The 17,826-nt window shown below is 35.7% G+C and overlaps 2 protein-coding genes across 2 annotated transcripts; both read right to left on the bottom strand.

Annotated features, from left to right (window-relative positions):
* Positions 1–997: 997 nt before the first annotated feature.
* LOC129005360 (uncharacterized) lies at positions 998–13,715 on the bottom strand. Its single transcript, XM_054434225.1, has 15 exons — positions 13,598–13,715; positions 12,864–13,073; positions 11,956–12,127; positions 11,396–11,516; positions 9,892–10,102; positions 8,858–8,978; positions 8,016–8,118; positions 7,525–7,726; positions 6,070–6,170; positions 5,253–5,342; positions 4,667–4,868; positions 3,704–3,919; positions 3,192–3,315; positions 2,291–2,403; positions 998–1,208 (listed from the first exon to the last, which is right to left on the bottom strand). The coding sequence occupies exons 1-15, from the start codon at positions 13,638–13,640 to the stop codon at positions 1,060–1,062; spliced, it is 2,178 nt and encodes a 725-aa protein (XP_054290200.1). The 5' UTR covers positions 13,641–13,715; the 3' UTR covers positions 998–1,059.
* Positions 13,716–14,065: 350 nt separating this feature from the next.
* Positions 14,066–17,235, bottom strand: LOC129005386 (calpain-11-like). Its single transcript, XM_054434255.1, has 4 exons — positions 17,134–17,235; positions 15,513–15,663; positions 14,660–14,784; positions 14,066–14,352 (listed from the first exon to the last, which is right to left on the bottom strand). Exons 1-4 carry the CDS (start codon positions 17,233–17,235, stop codon positions 14,110–14,112), a joined length of 621 nt encoding a protein of 206 aa, XP_054290230.1. The 3' UTR covers positions 14,066–14,109.
* Between the last annotated feature and the right edge of the window lie 591 nt (positions 17,236–17,826).

Raw genomic sequence — 17,826 nt, 5'->3', positions numbered from 1 at the left:
ATTTTGTCAGTGTGTTTACCAACAAACCCATTTATCAAAGATAAACATTTTTATCAAAGATTATGTGTTTTTAGCTTCATGATCAAAAAGTGTGGTGGTATTTAGTATGACTAGTTAATAGTTGTCAATTTGTTGCATTACCATTGTCAAAATGTGATCATTTTAAAAATTTATTAATTTCAAGTCCAACTAGGAGAACACAATGAATACGTTTGTACATGATGGTGGTGGATTTCATTTGAGCCATCAGCTTGAGTAGAAGTGTCTATTGTGTTCTCACCATTATGTTTATCACTAATATATTTTTTAGGTACTTCCCACCTAAAGATGGGATCATATTTCAGATTCCATGTTCTGAAATGTTACTAAAACTTTTGTCGTTATGGAAAACATCTGTATACATCTCTTAAATAACACAAGTATAGTATTAGAAGTACCTAAAGAAGGATAGAGTCTTTTGGGAAGAGGAGTAAAATGTTGAATCCTCTTGCAGAGTCATAATCTAGGTTTCATATCTAGTATTATAGGAGTATGTGTGACTTACTACCCTACTGTGACTTACTTTTTTACATTACAACATAAAACAAAACACTAGTTTAATATGCCAGGTTCAAGCCACAGTCTCCTATTGCGTCCCCAATTGCTACTACTGCAGTTTTGAGTTGTACTTCCCATCAGTTGCTGCTATTGTAGCGGGCGTTTCCTGTCGGTGGTGTTCTCCAAGAATCCTGCCCGTCTCCTGGAACCCTGTAACTGCAATGAGTCACGACTAGCAATAAAACTGCTGTCGATGACGACTAGGAATAAAAGGTCATCACACGTGATGACCTTTTATTCCTAGTCGTCATCCCCGCATTCGTCTAAATGTTCCTAGGTACCTTTGGGAGGCATTTGCCTCCTTTCCATCCCTTCCTTTCTCCCAAGAGATCTCTAAACCGAACCTAACAAGGAGCTGCTAATCCATGGGTATTGGGTGTAAAAGAAAACCAAAATAGACAACTGTTTTAACATTCTTTTTATTCAAATTGACCTGAGATGGGTGAATCTGTTTCAATATGTTTATAGTCCTGGAGGTACAGGAAGAAAGTCCCCACATGTCGGGAATTTGTCCGGAGGACGAGGGAAGGTGTTAGCCTCTCCAACCTGCAGGATACCACTCATTCCAGAATCCAGGTGGTAGGCAAAATGACAGTGGAAGAACCAGTAGCCTGTAATGTATACATTGCTTCATGAAGGTAATTAAATCAACATTTTGCATAATCATCTATACCCTTAGCACTATGGGAGTGCTCCTGAACTTTTCTATTTTACCTCGTATTCATGGGCTTTCCCATATTTCATGGTTATATAGTATTGTCATGATTTTTTTCAGCAATGTATGTAAAATCTAGCAGTGGCATGAACTCTTTACAACGGCTGTCCATAAATTTATTTCTTTAACAATCTCCTGTCACAGTTAAGCGTGCTTAAAATCTGACTCCAAATATGATTTCTTTACTCTATTCACCATTTATTGCCAGCTCCCATCTCAATTCGTTTAATTTACTTTTAGCTAATGATGTAATATGGAAAGTCGACGCTTCTGTCAAGTATGAAAACGATTTTTCCTACCATTGTTATCGGCTACTGCGACTTAAGCGTCACATAGAGATGGGAACTGACTAAAAGTGATGGAGGAAGGAAAGAACCCAGTGCTGGTATAAAATTTGAGCTAGCTTAATGTGTCTTGACAAGAGCTTGTTGGAGAATTAATTATTAACAGACAGAGACAACCGTTGTAAACAATTTATCCATGACATTTGTTTGTCCTAGGTCACTAGGCTCCAAACTGGCATTTTTATCACATTACTTCACACTAGGCCTAGGGGTTGCGGCATTATCCCTTAGGGACTCAAAACCCAAGATCTCGGGGACCGAAGTCTTGCACTCTACCACTTCACCCGTTAGCTTCCCCAACAAAGGTAAACTTGAAATTGGTGTAAATTGCTTACAAAAGGTATATAAAGCTAGGATTGATATCAACCTTTTATTGGACACAATCCAAACCAAAACCAATATTCGCTGATAGTAGACAACTAGATGAAGAGATTTCTAGACACATTTTTAACATATAATAAGAAATAGAAGTTTTGTAATTCATTACAGATTACTGTATTACCAAATTATTTACTATTTAGGAGTGCTCGCATTAGAATAATTTAACATCAAGCTTACTTTATTAAATTAACCATCTGCTTTGTGTTGTAGGAGGTTTAAACTTACATTTCTATCACTATTCACTACACTCTACCTGGGTTATCAGTAACAATCCTAGTGACAGCGTAGCCTCCAGCCGTGAGAGGGTAAGTATCTTTAGTGGCGAGGTCTTGAGGAATACGAGGCCTTCTGTCAGAGTCCAGATACCTTGGCAAACAACATTGTCACTAAGTGTGGTGAACACTAGATGAAAATTGTAATATTTCTTGTATAGAATTTTAAAATTCAGAACCTATCATTGTCACTTATAATTTTATCGTTATCAGAAAGCTCGTAATTTTATTCTCTATTGGAGTTGCTATAGTTTGTTTATAAAATACCACAAAAATATAATTGCTTGACAAAGTTAAATTTGTGATTGTTCCACAGCATCTACAATCTACTTCTAATTTTTTCTCTGAGCTTTTAAATTTGTTAACTTAAGTGTGTTTGTGAATTTAGACTTTGTCTCAAGTGCTACAGTCATTTTAACTTTCAACTTAAATGATGTATATGATTTTACAAATCCTTCTTTCTTGTTTTTAAGATCAATTGCAGCAGTGTGTGCTGTCGTTAGTGTTGAGCAACGTAAATGGTGTCGGTACAAAACATTTTTAAACTACCGGTACATCTTCAAATTTAATTTTAAGTAAATTAGTAAATCAAATTATTTTGTTGAATACAATTCAATTAGAAGTTTTTTTAAGTTTTGCCGCAACTTTTCCTAATTTACTTTAGTTTTTTTAATCATTATGACAAGTTCTTGAGTTTCTTTAACCTACTTTACCTAAAGTCATTGTGTTTCTTTGTTTTTACTCACTGCAGTTTTTTTCAATTTTTACCTGGATTCGCTGTTACTTTATTCTGTGATTAGCTATTTAACGTGCTGCCGTTATGAAACCTAAACCCGTACCTCTTAACACTGCAACCACTTATTAATTAATTCATACTTTTACCTCATCAGCTGCAGGTAGGACTGGTTGAAAGGCACTCCCTGCGGCATGACACCCTGTTCCACCATGTACATGTCGTAGCCGTGGAGGTGGATGGCGTGGGAAATACCAGCCTGATCGTACTTAGCTGTAGAAAACAAAATACTTCTTGAAAAAATATTGCCCCATATCTTCGACTATTGATAGAACTAAATATTCGATCCGTAAAAAGTTGTTGCCGTTTTTTTTTTTTTTTTCAAAATTGATGTTAAATTGAGCCGTTGACTCGCTGATGTTAATTACTGTTTTCCGTAAAAATAAAGTTAAACTGATAAAACGACTTATTGTAAGCTATATCATATTTTATAACACATAAATTATCGAAGTTACAACAAATAATGCGGAAAATAGAGTTTTTGACACTAGCCCACTCTGTGACTGGCTCGCTCGACTATGTTCTTGTGGAATAAGAAATTGGTGACATCTGGTTCATAAACAGAAAGTCTATTTTAGTATTCAAAAGTCAATTCCCTTACCTATATCAATGGCCACTATCTCCACCACACTGTTGGCTGGAACCTTCATCACATGCACACACTCTCTGTGTACGGTGTTCCAGGTGTTGGATCGATAACCTTCCGGAGGGCAGATGATGTTCCGGGGAACGTCCCGCGGCTGCGACAGGATAGGGGAGGGGGGGAACATGTTGACTATCCCATTCACAGTGCTTCCAACTGGGTCGAATGGAGACTCTGAAATACAATTTTTTTATTTACCCAAATTGTGAATCAAAGTTAGGGGTTGTGTCAATTAGGAAAGATTGTATTGTAGAAGGGGTAGACTTGGGATTCCAGCTGGTCTGCTGAAGCTTAGGAGAGAACGATTGCTTGTAAGAAGAATAAGAAACAACACTTAAAGCACCCCATTAGCGGAATCAAAGTAATTCATTTACTTAACAGTAGAGTAGTGTAAAAATGTATGTATTTATTCTTAAATTTTTTTTTAGAATTCTTTTACATTTTTGCATTCCCTTGCAGGGGGGAAATCCCTTGTCTTCTAATATTTTTTACCTTTTGTTGGAAAGCATCATTAATTGACTGCTTAATGTCATGGCTTCTGGGTATGTATTTAAATCAACAAAATCTTCAGATTTATAAGTGATCACTATAAAAATTCAGCTCCCGTACACTTTTTATTCAGGGGGTACTGAAAACTTAATCTTTATCTTTGACTTTTAACTATTTATAATATTGGGTAGTGTAGTCAAGAAGACTAGGGCTTGGACCATTTCCTGAAAAATCTTCCAAAAATGATACAGCCATTCAGTTTTTTATTGTTCAGATAAGATTCCAGTTCCAAGGTGTACGAACAAGAGGTGTCTAACATGCTTTTCATATTTATCGTTAACGCACCATCAGTATTCTACAATTTATTAAAATCACTGTGTAAGTCAAATCCGATTTTATCACAACGTTTTTCAAAACTAAAATGTAACTCACGTAAAAATCTATCATATTTTCTCCCATTGAACAGTTCCTCGTCTGTAAAGAAATAGAATCCGAACGCCCAGACGATTCTCATGTCAGGTCGTCGGGCGAGCACTCGTGAAGGGGCGTTCTTTACACCTCTCAAATCTGCGACACACGGACCTAGTCTTTGCCTGGAGCGAGCCGTGCAGTTGGAATTGATTGGGTTCACTGTCTACGGAAAAACATAAAACTGTTTAGGCTGAAGTAATTAAATTTACATAGTATATATTGTGCAAAAAAGTTGAGGATGAATTTAATCCATCAACAGTTCAATTGACATTATTTCTCATCCTTTTGGAAGTGTAGCTTGGTTTTTGTTAAAAGAATAAGGTAGATTGGAACTGTCAATTTTAATTTTTGTTTACAGTTGGGTAGTTACTGAATTCCTAAGGTGGTGTTAGAAAATTACTTTAAATAGGTTCGATATGTGGAAACTAGAATCACACTTATGAAGGCTATTTGCAAAATACTAACCAACAAAATTGTTTAAAGAAAGATGGCTTATCATGAACTAGGAAGAATATTTTTGCCCAATTGAACTTTATTAACTACTTACGATCCCAACTCTGTTGACGCTAGATTCCAGATGGTTGGGAGGTGCAGTCGATGGTCGTTGTGGTCCTCCTTGGTATCTTAAAACCGCAACCTTGACAAAAAAATTATATCACTGCTTTGTTTAGAAAAAACAACTGGGTTTCAAATTCATTTTCATGTAAGCCTTTAGAATAGACTGGGGATCTAGAGTCTTTCTAGGATGCAAAGGTGGGTCAAAAGAAACAGAATTATAAAGTCCAATTTATTTTATATCTTATAGTTGTTTGTTTCATCTTGTATTTCTCGAACTTATTTATGTGATTTGATAGGATGTTGTTCAAATTTGTAATATCTTCGTCAGTGATAATTTTATAAATTCTACATAGCCAAAACCACTAAACAAATTTTTATTCTTGACTATTCATGTAACTAGATACTACATTCCCATGGCAATGTTGCTGCCAGTTTTTGGATCAGTTGAATTTAGCCACCAACCGAGTGGTGTTTATTACAGATTTATGTCCAATACGCCAACTTTTAACCAACTCAAACTGATAGGACGATTGTAAGCTATAGCATCTGTCATGCTACATAAACTATCTTACACACAAAAAAAAGGCAGAAAATATAATTTTAGACCTTATAGCGTTCCGAAACTGACTCATTCCACTATGTTCTAATGAGTCAGTTTCGGAACGCTATAACAAAATTTCAATAACAAAATTATGATAGCTAGTCTATAGATGGAATGTCTTCTTCATTATCCGAAATTCAATGCTGTTATACATTGGTCCAGCACTGTAGGATTCATCGGGAATCGCAGGATAAGAATGACTCACCTGATTGGCTCTCATGTGTCTGCACAGTCCTACAGTCCTGACTTGCATCCAGTATGCTCCGACTCTTTGGTTAGCATTGATCACTATACTGAACCTCTCCCCTGGTGACAGACACATTGGAACTTCAAACTTTAAATCCACAAGACTGAAAAATTTTAATTTCTCTAGAAATAATCATGTTAAAGATAGATTTCTTTAACCACACGTGTGGTTAACCGCAATGTGGCAGTTCCCGGTTGGGTACGGTGCTCGGCGCCTGTCAGGTGCGTCCGTACCCAATTGAGAACGTTCGGCAATGCGTGTTGTATATTTTTGTTTTTGTTGCTTGTACACTTTAGTCTCGCGTTGTGTGTGACTTGCTTTTTGTTGTGGTGTAGGTTGGTAGTAAATTTCCCGTAAAATCCTCGTCTGGCAAGCTTAGAAAACAACATGTTGACCCGTCTTTCTCCCTCCAATTGGCAATACAATGGGACCGACTACGTTCCATGCAGTGCTGCTATCTGTGGGTATTTTAGCCAACTACGTCACTCTCGTCGTAACACAGTACATCACCACACATTATTTGCTATTTGTCAGACCAAAATTTGAAAGCCAATCACCCGGCGATCTGGTTCGTTTGACGCGGTGCGGCACTGGGGCTTCGCCTGCCATTGATGGGCCGCAGCGAACGTGTTAAAATTTAATGCTTCCTGACCTATTTAATCTTATGATAGCATATAGAAACATAAGAATATGTACCAGTACATTATGTATGCTAAGTTATTAAATTCCTTCCAAGCTTTCTACATTATAGATTCATTGTACTCGCTTATATAGACATTAGACATTATTTATTTGCACATAACATTCTTTTAGATGTGATAACATATAGAACAGATGCATTGTCAAAATTGAGCCTAGACTAGAAAAATACAAAGTACAAAGTTTGTATATCGATGTATCAGCGAAAGACAACTTTATGCTTAGTTCCGACTGGTTTATGGAGAGTGTTTTGTCATTTACTTCTTTGTTTTTTTTTTATTTAAAAACTGTTGTCCTCTGATATAATCCATAAAGTAGTGTACAAATCCTAAATTTAACCCTAAAATAAGGGAGAGCAGTGTGCACTTAACATCTTCCAATATGGAACATACATCAAAACAAGCTTCGGTTTGTACATTACAAAGAAGAGTCTACTTGGGGTGTGCAAAATCAAGTTATCATTTATCTTAGAGGAAAGCCATGTGGCTGATTAGGATTTTATTTTAAGGGCATAGAGTTCAGCTAGCTTACCTGGCAAAATAAAAGTAAAGAGGGGGAATGGATATTCGAGTGTTGTAGTTTTTGTCATTTTGTCTGTATTTTTACACTTGGACACTAATATCCGTTGGAAAGCTAGCTAAAACTCCATTCCTTTTCAGAAACGGAAACTGTTAAGTTATTTCAGGTAATCCTTTCTACATAAACATATCTTACCAGGGGACATAGTCAGGCTGTTGACCCTGTAGGGCTTGGTTGGTTGAGCGTCTCCCCCGACGATGACCATATCGTGGTTCTGTACGGTGAACACGTATTGACATTCGAAGCAGGTTCCCGCGATGATATGGAACTTGTAACGGCTGCCTCGGGTCACGTTGAACTCGGCAATGGGAGTGTTGGCCAGCCTGGTGCCGTCCGCCTGACAAACAAATAAGTTGGATAAGTTAGGAAGAAGGAAAGAAGTGTTGTAGATTCTACTACAGCAGAAACTAACTAGTACATGTGATTCTGAATGTTGAAAACTTCACCATACCACTGTATTCAAGGAAACAACCATCATCTTTCTGTCCAAAAAAAAAAAAAACAAAAAAAGTTTGGATAGGCTATGGTTGTTTTGCAGTATTTTTATTTGAATTAGTTTTCACTTCCAAACTTGTTAGAATTATAAAAAACAGTTTTTCATCAAGTGTTTACATAAGATTACTGACCATGATGTACTGTCCTTTGCCTTGTATTAGGTAGCTAGCAGCCATCTGTTCCGTATCCCTGTATCTAAGACCCGGGAACATCCCGTCAGCCACCATGTGATACCTGGATAAAGAGGAACATTGAATAAAAGCTCATAATCTAAGTAAGTTAAGACCGATTTATGTATATAAGTATGTAGCTAAGTGGATTTAGTGCTTGCATGGTAATCAGAATTTTGCCGGTTCGATACTTTTAAAATAAAATAAAAATTTTTAATGGTTCCAAACTGGACACAGCTGTCCTTAAGTATTATTTGGCTAATCAATGTTATGACTTAAAAACCATCTGATCATAGTCAGTAACAAATCTGTCGAATTTAACACTCATCGGTCACTCATCTTTGTCTTAAAGTACCCTGGTGTGATGGTAGTATAAATTATCTAATGAATTACCCTAGACAATGGATGCTAAGGTAAAGGATTAGTAAAGGATGAATATAGTAATAATTATCTTGTAACAAGTGTTTGTGTTGCATATTTGGATCATCTGTTTATTTAGCTAGACTCATTGTATCACACAGTTATCTTTAGCGCTTGACTTAGGAATAATACATTAAAGGAGAAGGATTGGATATACAACTAACTTAGCCAAGAAAAGAGTTCCAGAGAGTAAAAAAAAAAACAAAAACATAGTACTGTAAATATTTTGTGTGCTATCTCTGCCTGGAACTCTATTCTTGGTTAAGTTGTGTATCCATTTTTTCTTTCCTATTACCTATTCATTCTAGTAAAACTAAATTACTATATATTTTCCAGGGTCAATTGCACGCTGGTTATGTAAAGCTGAGAGGATGGATACGTACCAATCCTGTACCACAATCACGTGAGAAGGTAGGTCTAAGTCGTACTCCCTGTCGTTGGGATCTTCTGTCCTTGGTTGACGAACAAGAAGACTTCCTACAATGCCGTCAACTTTCTGTAGACCTGATAGCCATTAGATACATCAGTGAAAATACCCACAATATATAATATCGCTTCACATTGTAACTGTACAATAATTTTAGTTTTTATAAGCACTACACAATGATTTTAATGAAAATTGGGCATTTATTATTTAAGGGTAAAAACAAAAACTCGTAAAAACCATTTTTTTTTACTTAAAAACCTAGACCACCTTGTTCTTATGAGCTTTTAAGCTTTACCGCCAAATACGCAATAAAAATCAAACCAAAATTACTCGAGTATATATAAAGATTTTTTTTACCTCTGGAGACATCAAAATAGAAAAGGGTCTAGGTCTTGCCAGCTACGGTAACGGTAATATCACTTACTTTAGAGTAGTTTCATCCAGAGGAATTTGGTAAAATCAGTTTTTTCTCTTCTCCATTGTCCTTGATGATGTGTAAAGCTAATAGAATTAAACTATATTGATGAAAACGTTAAATAAATATTTCCTGCAATGAATTACATTTATGAGGTACCTGTTGGATGAAATTATCCCAACATTCCTCTAGTAACAGACTTTGTAGAGCAGTCTGAACGAAGGGCATTCTGTTAAAAACCATTTATTACTAATTGTATGTTATGTATTAAATTTATTTTCATGTTAGAAATGACACTATTGCATGTATTTAATGCTGAAGGACAATAAATTATTCTGATTCTTTTTAATAGGTATGAGGGATGAAAAGTAACTGCATAGTGTGGAAAAACAGGAGTGAGAAAGAAAGAGGTGGGGGAAGAGAAACGGTGGAAGGTTTGGTGAAGATGAAGAAGCCTTATCAACACTAAAATCCAATAATAACTGGTTGGTAAGATGTAATTTGTACATACTTGTGTGACTATCGAGTTTTTAAAGTAGAATACAATGTTGCCAACCTCAAAAAATTATACTTACCATCATGAGAGTGGTAGAAATGCAGTCCGGGATCTTCTGCGCGGAAAGTGTAACGGAAAATCTGCGACTCCTCTATAGGACACTGTGTGACCATCGGAACTCCGTCCATGAACTTACTGTTCCGTTGACGTACTCCGTGCCAATGTACTGCAGTGCTGCGACCTGGCATGTGGTTCTTTACATCCACTACGATCAGATCTCCCTCACACACCTAAAACAAATCAAAGTGTACAAATGTAAATTTCTGAAAAAAATCTACTCGCAGCTAAAGTGAAAAACATAATAACAGGGAAGAAGCTATGGTTTCATCATTGTTTTGATGAAAATATAAATTTCTGTTGTGAAATAAAGTCGATTGCTGATATATTACACTCTTTAAAGTTTTAAGGCCACTACACAAGTTCATTTTAGCTTGTCAAATGGATTTGACCAAGCCTAATCGACTGTATTTATGCAAAAGTTGGTTCAAACGATGATATTTCAAGACAGATTGTCGATTGTGTGTGTATAGGAGCATCAGTTTAGTACTCCAAATAAGCTGTTCTGATAATTATGTCTGGCCGAATTAGGTGTATTTAGCAGGATTTTAGATTACTGAACAGGATTTTCGAGGAGATAGACTGAACAGCTTCACTGTTTCTTCTACTTATCTAGATAACTGAAAATATTCTGATGTTTTACTAAAGCAGCTGCTTAGAAAAAAAAAATTTTACAAAATCTCTGGCCGTCCAAAAGATCTTGAATCATCAATTTCAAGTTTATTTCAAATGCTTTATGCGTCATCAGACAACATTTTTGAAGTGGTTGGATCTGTTAAAGAAACTTTCCTTGATTTCTTTTGGTGGTGGATAATTTGTTGTGGTAAATTTCTTTTCTTGAATTGTGTTCTACCAAGAGGTTCTCAAATAAGTTTTCTTTAAAAGATTTGTTCTATTAGATTAATTACCTTTGTTGTTGTTGCCTGGGAAGATGTTTTTACCCTATGCATTTCAAAGGCATGGGTGGCATCTTCAGGGTTAAATCAAATCAATCTTTATCTTCACAAAACGTTTGTACAAAGGATTCTTCTTAAGTTATCTTCCTATCACCAACACTATATACTTACGAAAATATTTATACTCAGAGGCGGTCACTAGTATCGGGGTCAGGTCGATTGAACAAAGCGACAACAAACAGGTGGAGTCACGGCAGGAAGTCTTTCTTCCTTTGTTTAATTTCTTGGACTATGGATGTTAACATTTAGGCTGTAAGTGTTAGATGCATTAGGGTAGTTTGGCCGTTCCTGGTTTATGGTCAGTGCTTTGATCTCTGTTGTGTTGCCGGTTTGTCGCTGTATTTCCAGTTTTTTAGTTTCAATGTTGTATATTAATTTGAAAATTTTAGAGCCAGTGTAATCTTATTTTTGCTTAGGGGGTGTTCAATCCATTTATATTTACATTTTTGTATACCCTAAACAAAAAATCTAATCTTAAAACTATTAGAATAAAATAATATTTGGGGTTACCTGAATGGAGGGTCCAGGCATTCGTCTGTTTATGGTTAGCACTGCTTTCTCAAATCCATCAGCTGTCACACATCCTCTGGCAAAGCAATCAGTGATGTTGGTGAGGCAGTCGTTACAAGCTCTGCACAAACAACATGTAGGTGAAGAGTGAAGACATAGTAAATCGTTGTGACATGGAATTAAAATGTGTTCCTCGGTCCTGGTTTTCTTTTGAAACTAAAGGTCGGGTCTTCTTACTGTCAGTAAACTAAATGGAGAATTTTATTTTACATGTTACTAAAATGTTAATTTTATGTTCTGAGTGAGACAAGGGATATCAGGAAAGCTAAGTATTTTGAGAACTTTTTGTGTGCACTTGAAAATCTTTTCTTAGGTGAGTTAGCCATCTATGTATACCTTCAATGTTCTTCTGAATGAAACAAGGTGTAAGGAAAACATAAGATTTTTGAGAACTTTTTGTTTGCACTTGTAACTTTTCTTATGTGAGTTAGCCATCTATGTACTACTTCTTCTTTATTTTGTCCTAGTAAGTATTCTGAGGTTTTTAAAATTTTACTCACTTGCCCAGCACTGAGTACGGCTCAAAGACGAAGCGATAGTAGCACACCTTAGGGTCATTTTTTTTGCAAGGGCGAGTGCAGCTGTTCCCCGGGAGGTTGGCCGGGTTGTCGTAGAGACCGGAGTCTACATCATCTATCTGTAGGAAGTCGAGGAGTCTTCCTCTTGTACTTGCTGTGGAAAAGTAACAGTAGTATACCTGTTTCATCACATTAACCACCCTGTTGTGTTGTGAAAGAGGTAATCTATTGTAATTGAAAATAAGGGACACAGACTTTTGAGAAAAGCATGATCTGCACACATACAAACTGCATACTTGAATGAAAGGAGTTGATGAGAAAATTTCTCAGATTATAAGCGGGTTTATCAAAATCTAACACTATTCCCAAGCACCAACCTCAACTAAAGGGTTGTATCTAATCACATTTAAAAATATTGAATACAGGTTAGCTAACACATTATACTGTTTGGCAGAGTTAAACTTTGATTCTCATCAAGATTTTCTGTGTTTGCAATCAAGTTATTAGTTTTGATTCTGACATATTATGGTGTTTTTTTTTCACTAAATATTTCAGATTTTGACTTTATGTTGGGTAATAAGTGTGTGTAACAATGTTGTTGTCTGTAGGTCTCAAAAGTTTGGACTTAGTTGTTTGTGTAGATAAGTAGTTAGAGTGCAAGCCTTCAAATCTAAAGGTTGCTGGTCGGATTCCAAGCAAGATCGTTTTGGACCCGGATGCAATTTTTTATTGGGCTATCAATTAATGATCCTAAACAAAAGGTTGTTGTTAGTAAAAAACACCAGGGCTTACGACTGTCCCCTTTTAAAAACATGTTACAAAAGTTCCAGTGTTGTATGTAGAAGCACACACAAAAAAACAATCATTTAAGATGCCATCAGTATACTCACTGTCTGCCGGCCGTCCGTTGTTGACGTTCTCGTAGTTGTTTGCGCTCGGAGGCGGCTGCTGCGAGTTCTGTATCCTCTGCGCCTCAGTTTGCGCTACTCTGTCACGGTAGTTGTCAAACGCTCTGTACTGCGACGGATCTTCCCCATTCCTCCAGTTCTGTGGATTGTTGTTGTGGTATTGGTTGCTGTCTGACCCTTGTGACTCGCCATCTAAAAAGATGTTACAAAGTCATGCTCATATTAAGCCAGAACCTATAGTGTCTTACAGTAAATATATTTGGTCAATCAGCTTAATAGCATTACAGATAATTTTTAAATCAATGTATATTTTACAAACAAATCTATATGTTTTATTATATCTTATATCAGTTTTGACATAGATAAGATTATTTTAGTGATTAACTTTTAGAAAATAATTTTAGTGTAAGAGAGGAAAAAAATTTGTATGTAAGAATTTCAATTATTTTTATTACAGCCTTCTTGTGTTTCTTATCTCATGTGCGTAAACTTTGTCTTTCAAAAATAAGATAACTTTTGATTTTAATAATACCTTAGTCTTTTTTAATTTAGGAAAAACACTTGAAATATGGCATGTGGTACTAAACACTGGTTCTGGGTTATATTAGTATTAATAAACATTTTTGCTGTCATATACTGTATGAAAAAATTTGTACTAAGAAAATCAGCCACCGTTTAAGTTTAAAACATAATTTAAAAGACTTGGTTTATTATACCTTGAACTAAGATCAGAAAAAGTAGAAACAAAAATATTCCCATTTTGGAAAAAATTCAACAAAACTACAGACAGCCGACCTGTCGATCGGACAGCTGGGCACTACCAGACGGCAACATTGCAAATATTGTTCGTTAGGTGTTGATTAGGTCGCGATTGTTTAGAACAATTGGTAGATCAACAAATCAAACGTTAGCTCAGTTGTGTCATAAACGTTCAATGCTAAATCAACAAGTTAATCAAGAGCCTTGTATAAATATTGACTATTGTTTAATAAAGTCCGAGTTTGGCTTTTGCTAAAAACAATAAAGGAAATTACAGCCAACTTTTGTAATGCCATCTGCCCATAACCAGCATAATTTGGTCTATTTTGTATTAGCTAATACACTACAGCTAGCTACTGGGTTATGAGCTTAACGCATAAATGCTAAAACATGCTTACCTTATATTTTACAATCTTAAATACCAGTATCTCTTTCATCAACTTATCGTTCCCAAGGTCAAATATCAGTTTCAAGCAGAGTGATGTCCTCTATCCTCCAACGGCTGAAGACTAAGATGCCTATTGGAGCTGACAACGAGTCTGAACATGCCGGAGTGGTGGGGGTGGAAGGCCGCTGCCACCACGACGTACAGTCCCGGCCATAACCAACACCTTCGCTGGACCTCTGGGCTGTTGACGTATACACCGGACTGTACCTCGGGTGAGACGCAGAGGAAATATTCTGGCTCCAACCTTTCATGCATGGACTCTGTCTGGAAAAAATTTAAAATATGTGTTTGGAAATTTAAACTGAAATAGTACTCTGTGGAGACCTCTTCCATTATATTTTGGTTCTAATCTAATCCAACCTACACAATATAACCATCCTATAGCCCCAAACAGGATTTGTAGACAAACATATCATTTCAACCTAAGAAAAACATATTGGTATAACAGAAAAGGTCCCCCGCCATATGGGAGTCAATTTTGAAAAAAAATAAAATAAAGCATTATTGTTAAAATTAGTGTAGTCAACATATAGGCAAAAAGTTGTAAATTTTATTTTAATCGGGTACTCACCTTATAGACAAAGAAGGCGATATGTAGAGGCCGTTTGGTTTCGGTTTGCGAGAGAGATATAAACACTGGTATACGAAATCTCTTCACATTTAAACTGTATTCCTCTGTAATATCGCTGGGAGAACCTGAAAAGCTTTTACGTTTAGATTACTCAGAAATAGAAGAGTGATGGTATGGTTACATTTTTTATTACCTACCGGTACATTTAGTGGAATAACTCAAAGACCATCAAATGACAAAGCAAATTCAACTATTAACTAGAATAAATAGATTTAAATTAAATTCCAAATTTCCATAACAATTTCCAACGAACATACCATACATAGTGCTATGACAGATGAGGCACAACTTTGGAATATTTTAACCCAAGTATGTAACTTACTGTGAGATGTGTTTTCTAGTCTTCTCACTGACTATGAAACTAGCTGGTTCATAAACCAGGACATTTTAAAATCCCAATGATCAAGCACAACTGACCTGTTGTATTGTAAATGCGAAGTCTTTGCATTGATTATCTTGTTTGAGGTACTTATATTTTGAACAGAAATCAATTAATCATTTTTACTCCCTGATTTGGCATAGGGATTGGCAATCCAATCCCCCGGTATGGAATGTCCGCAAACAGAATCCTTGTCTCCCTACTCTTCATCTGAGCAAGGACTGCCATATTAAACCACGTTTCTTCAGCTTCCTAACACATGGATTGCATTCACCTATCAATATCCAACTCTTCACTCACTTTTCTGTGGCCTTTTCTTGAGTTCGGTTTCATACCAACCCAAGGTGTCATGTAGACTGTGTCAAGGGGTGGAGGGCACCTTACAAAGCGAGGATTATACTAAACTTTGCTTGCCTCGTATGGTTGGTGTGTCCGGGAGAGAGTAAGCAGAAGATCTTTGGCCCACTATCAGTAAGAACTGAGGGTTGTGAGCGAACATCTCAATATTGTTGCGAGAGCCTCCAGCTGACAAACCTCTTTTCCACTCCCCTTCTACATGAACAGTCTGTGAACAAGGTTAGAGTTATATGGTGATGCTACAAAATGTGTTAGAGAACTTTACAAATGGAAAAGAATTTTCTAACAAAAAAGATTAAAACCAAAATAAAACTATACTTGCGAAAAAGATATGAAATTAGCTAACAGACAGACATGAGAACCTTTAAAAATATGAAGGAAAATTCTATAATTAGATGAGAAGGTGTGGTAAACAAAGAGAAGAAAAGAGACTGAAAAATCAGAGGAGCGAAACTAAACATACATGAGGGAATGACTTATAACAAAAACACAGAGAAAAATTGATACAGTTACAAAACAAAACAAACCAGAATATCTCAGAAAAAATTGTTTAAAATTCAACAAGCGAGGAACCCAAAGAAATATTTTCTTTCCCTCTGACGAATTGGGAATTTTGTGATACATAGAAAGAAGAAACCCAAATCTAAATTATTTGAGGAAATAACCCCACAGATTACAGTATTATCTATTACGTTGGATGAGAATCGTAACTGCAGATACATTTACATAACAGACGCTGCAGATATATTTTGTAACGTGTAGCTACATCCAAAGTCAATGTTAATACTCACATATCGGTAATCAAGTTCATCTTGAGGCGCACTCCTGGTGGAAGAAGATTTTGGAAGTGTTTTACATGTGTCAACCTCTTCAACCTAAATATCAAACTATCGGTAAATAAAATGTTATGAACCTCTTTATAACTTGTTATAACTAAGGTTAACAATTACTTTTTATTAATTATCTTTTGTTTTATAAGTATAAATTTTTACCTGTATCCTATGGAGAATGTGAAGCTTTAGTTTTAAAAGCAAGTAAAACCTATTAATAATTTTGTTATGAGATCATGTTTGGGTGGAAATACACGCTTTGGGTCCCCATGAAAACAAAAAAATTGTTTTTGAAGTGATGTCTGTGTGAACAAGCGTGCGTGTGTGTCTGGATATGTGTGTGGATTTGTACAGAGACTTGAACCTGTGACCTAATTTTAATGAAATTTGGTATGTAGGTACTGTACCTTATCTCCAGGTGTTTTTTTTTTTTTTATAAATGTAGATTTTAAATGGAAAATTTTCTATAAAACCCATAAATTAACAGGAAAATGGGCTTTTCTCAAAAACGGTTTTAATAAAAATTTAGTTTGTTATGGTCCTTTTAACTGTAAACAAAATTGTACAACCCCCAACGCTGTAAAGATCACAGTTTAATATATTTTGCAATCTTGTGATGTATCCCTAAAATATCATTGGTATTCACGCTTATCAACTTGTATAGGGTTGTTCGTTGTTTGTTGACAAGCTAGTTGTCAGTTTGCAGATACTGTAAGTTTATCACTAACAATTTTGCTACTTGCCATACCTATCTTAAAACAAACCTGTAGAATTCAATTGACCCTCAACTGACACTCACAGTTTTATAGTTGAATTAAGGGAATTCAAGAAACTTGACGGTTACCTACCTGGAGTATCCTAGTTTCTCTAGGGTGTCTCTGAGCAACACCCCAGATATGAGTGATACCACTGAGATCGCTAGGGGTGGATACACTGGCTGCACACCCCATGGCTTACTTGATCACTAATTTGTCACTTGATTGTTCAGGAAGATCTTCACATTGTCACTAAATAGTAAATTTATCAGCTGATCACCTGCAACATGGAAAAAGTTTGAAAATATTTGAAGGTTGATTAGAAATTACAACAATATCGTGTTTATTTAATGGATGTCGATTTATTTCATTACCATCATTATAGTTAAACACAGTGGAAGTATTTAATTTAGTCATCAGTTTGCCACAACTTTTTTAAACTGTCAGGGTTGATTTTTTATTGATTTTCATGTATTTTAGAAATTTTGGCAATTTCTCTGATTATTTTAGTATATCTAAAAGTAAAAAAAAAGTAGAAAGACACTCTGAAAAGTAGGGTGTAAGTAAGACAAGAATTAATCTTTGAAAGTTTGTGTCGGTTTTATCAAAGTTGTTTTCTAGTTTTGAATGTATATGAGCAAGTAATATTTTGAATGAAGATAAAAATTATTCAGATATTGAAATACCTTACCTTAACAATTATCTTCTGTAACTTATTAATTGCAGTAGGCCTACTGTAAATGTTTGGCGCATAATAAATGCATCAGATTGTGTGTCACATATCCA

The sequence above is a fragment of the Macrosteles quadrilineatus genome, unplaced genomic scaffold, assembly GCF_028750875.1.
Source record: "Macrosteles quadrilineatus isolate MER2022 unplaced genomic scaffold, UCM_ALF_1.0 Scaffold_20__1_contigs__length_2534061, whole genome shotgun sequence".
NCBI classification, from domain to species: domain Eukaryota; kingdom Metazoa; phylum Arthropoda; class Insecta; order Hemiptera; family Cicadellidae; genus Macrosteles; species Macrosteles quadrilineatus.
The sequence above is the reverse complement of the archived record's forward strand: the minus strand, read 5'-3'. Positions and strand labels throughout refer to the sequence as shown.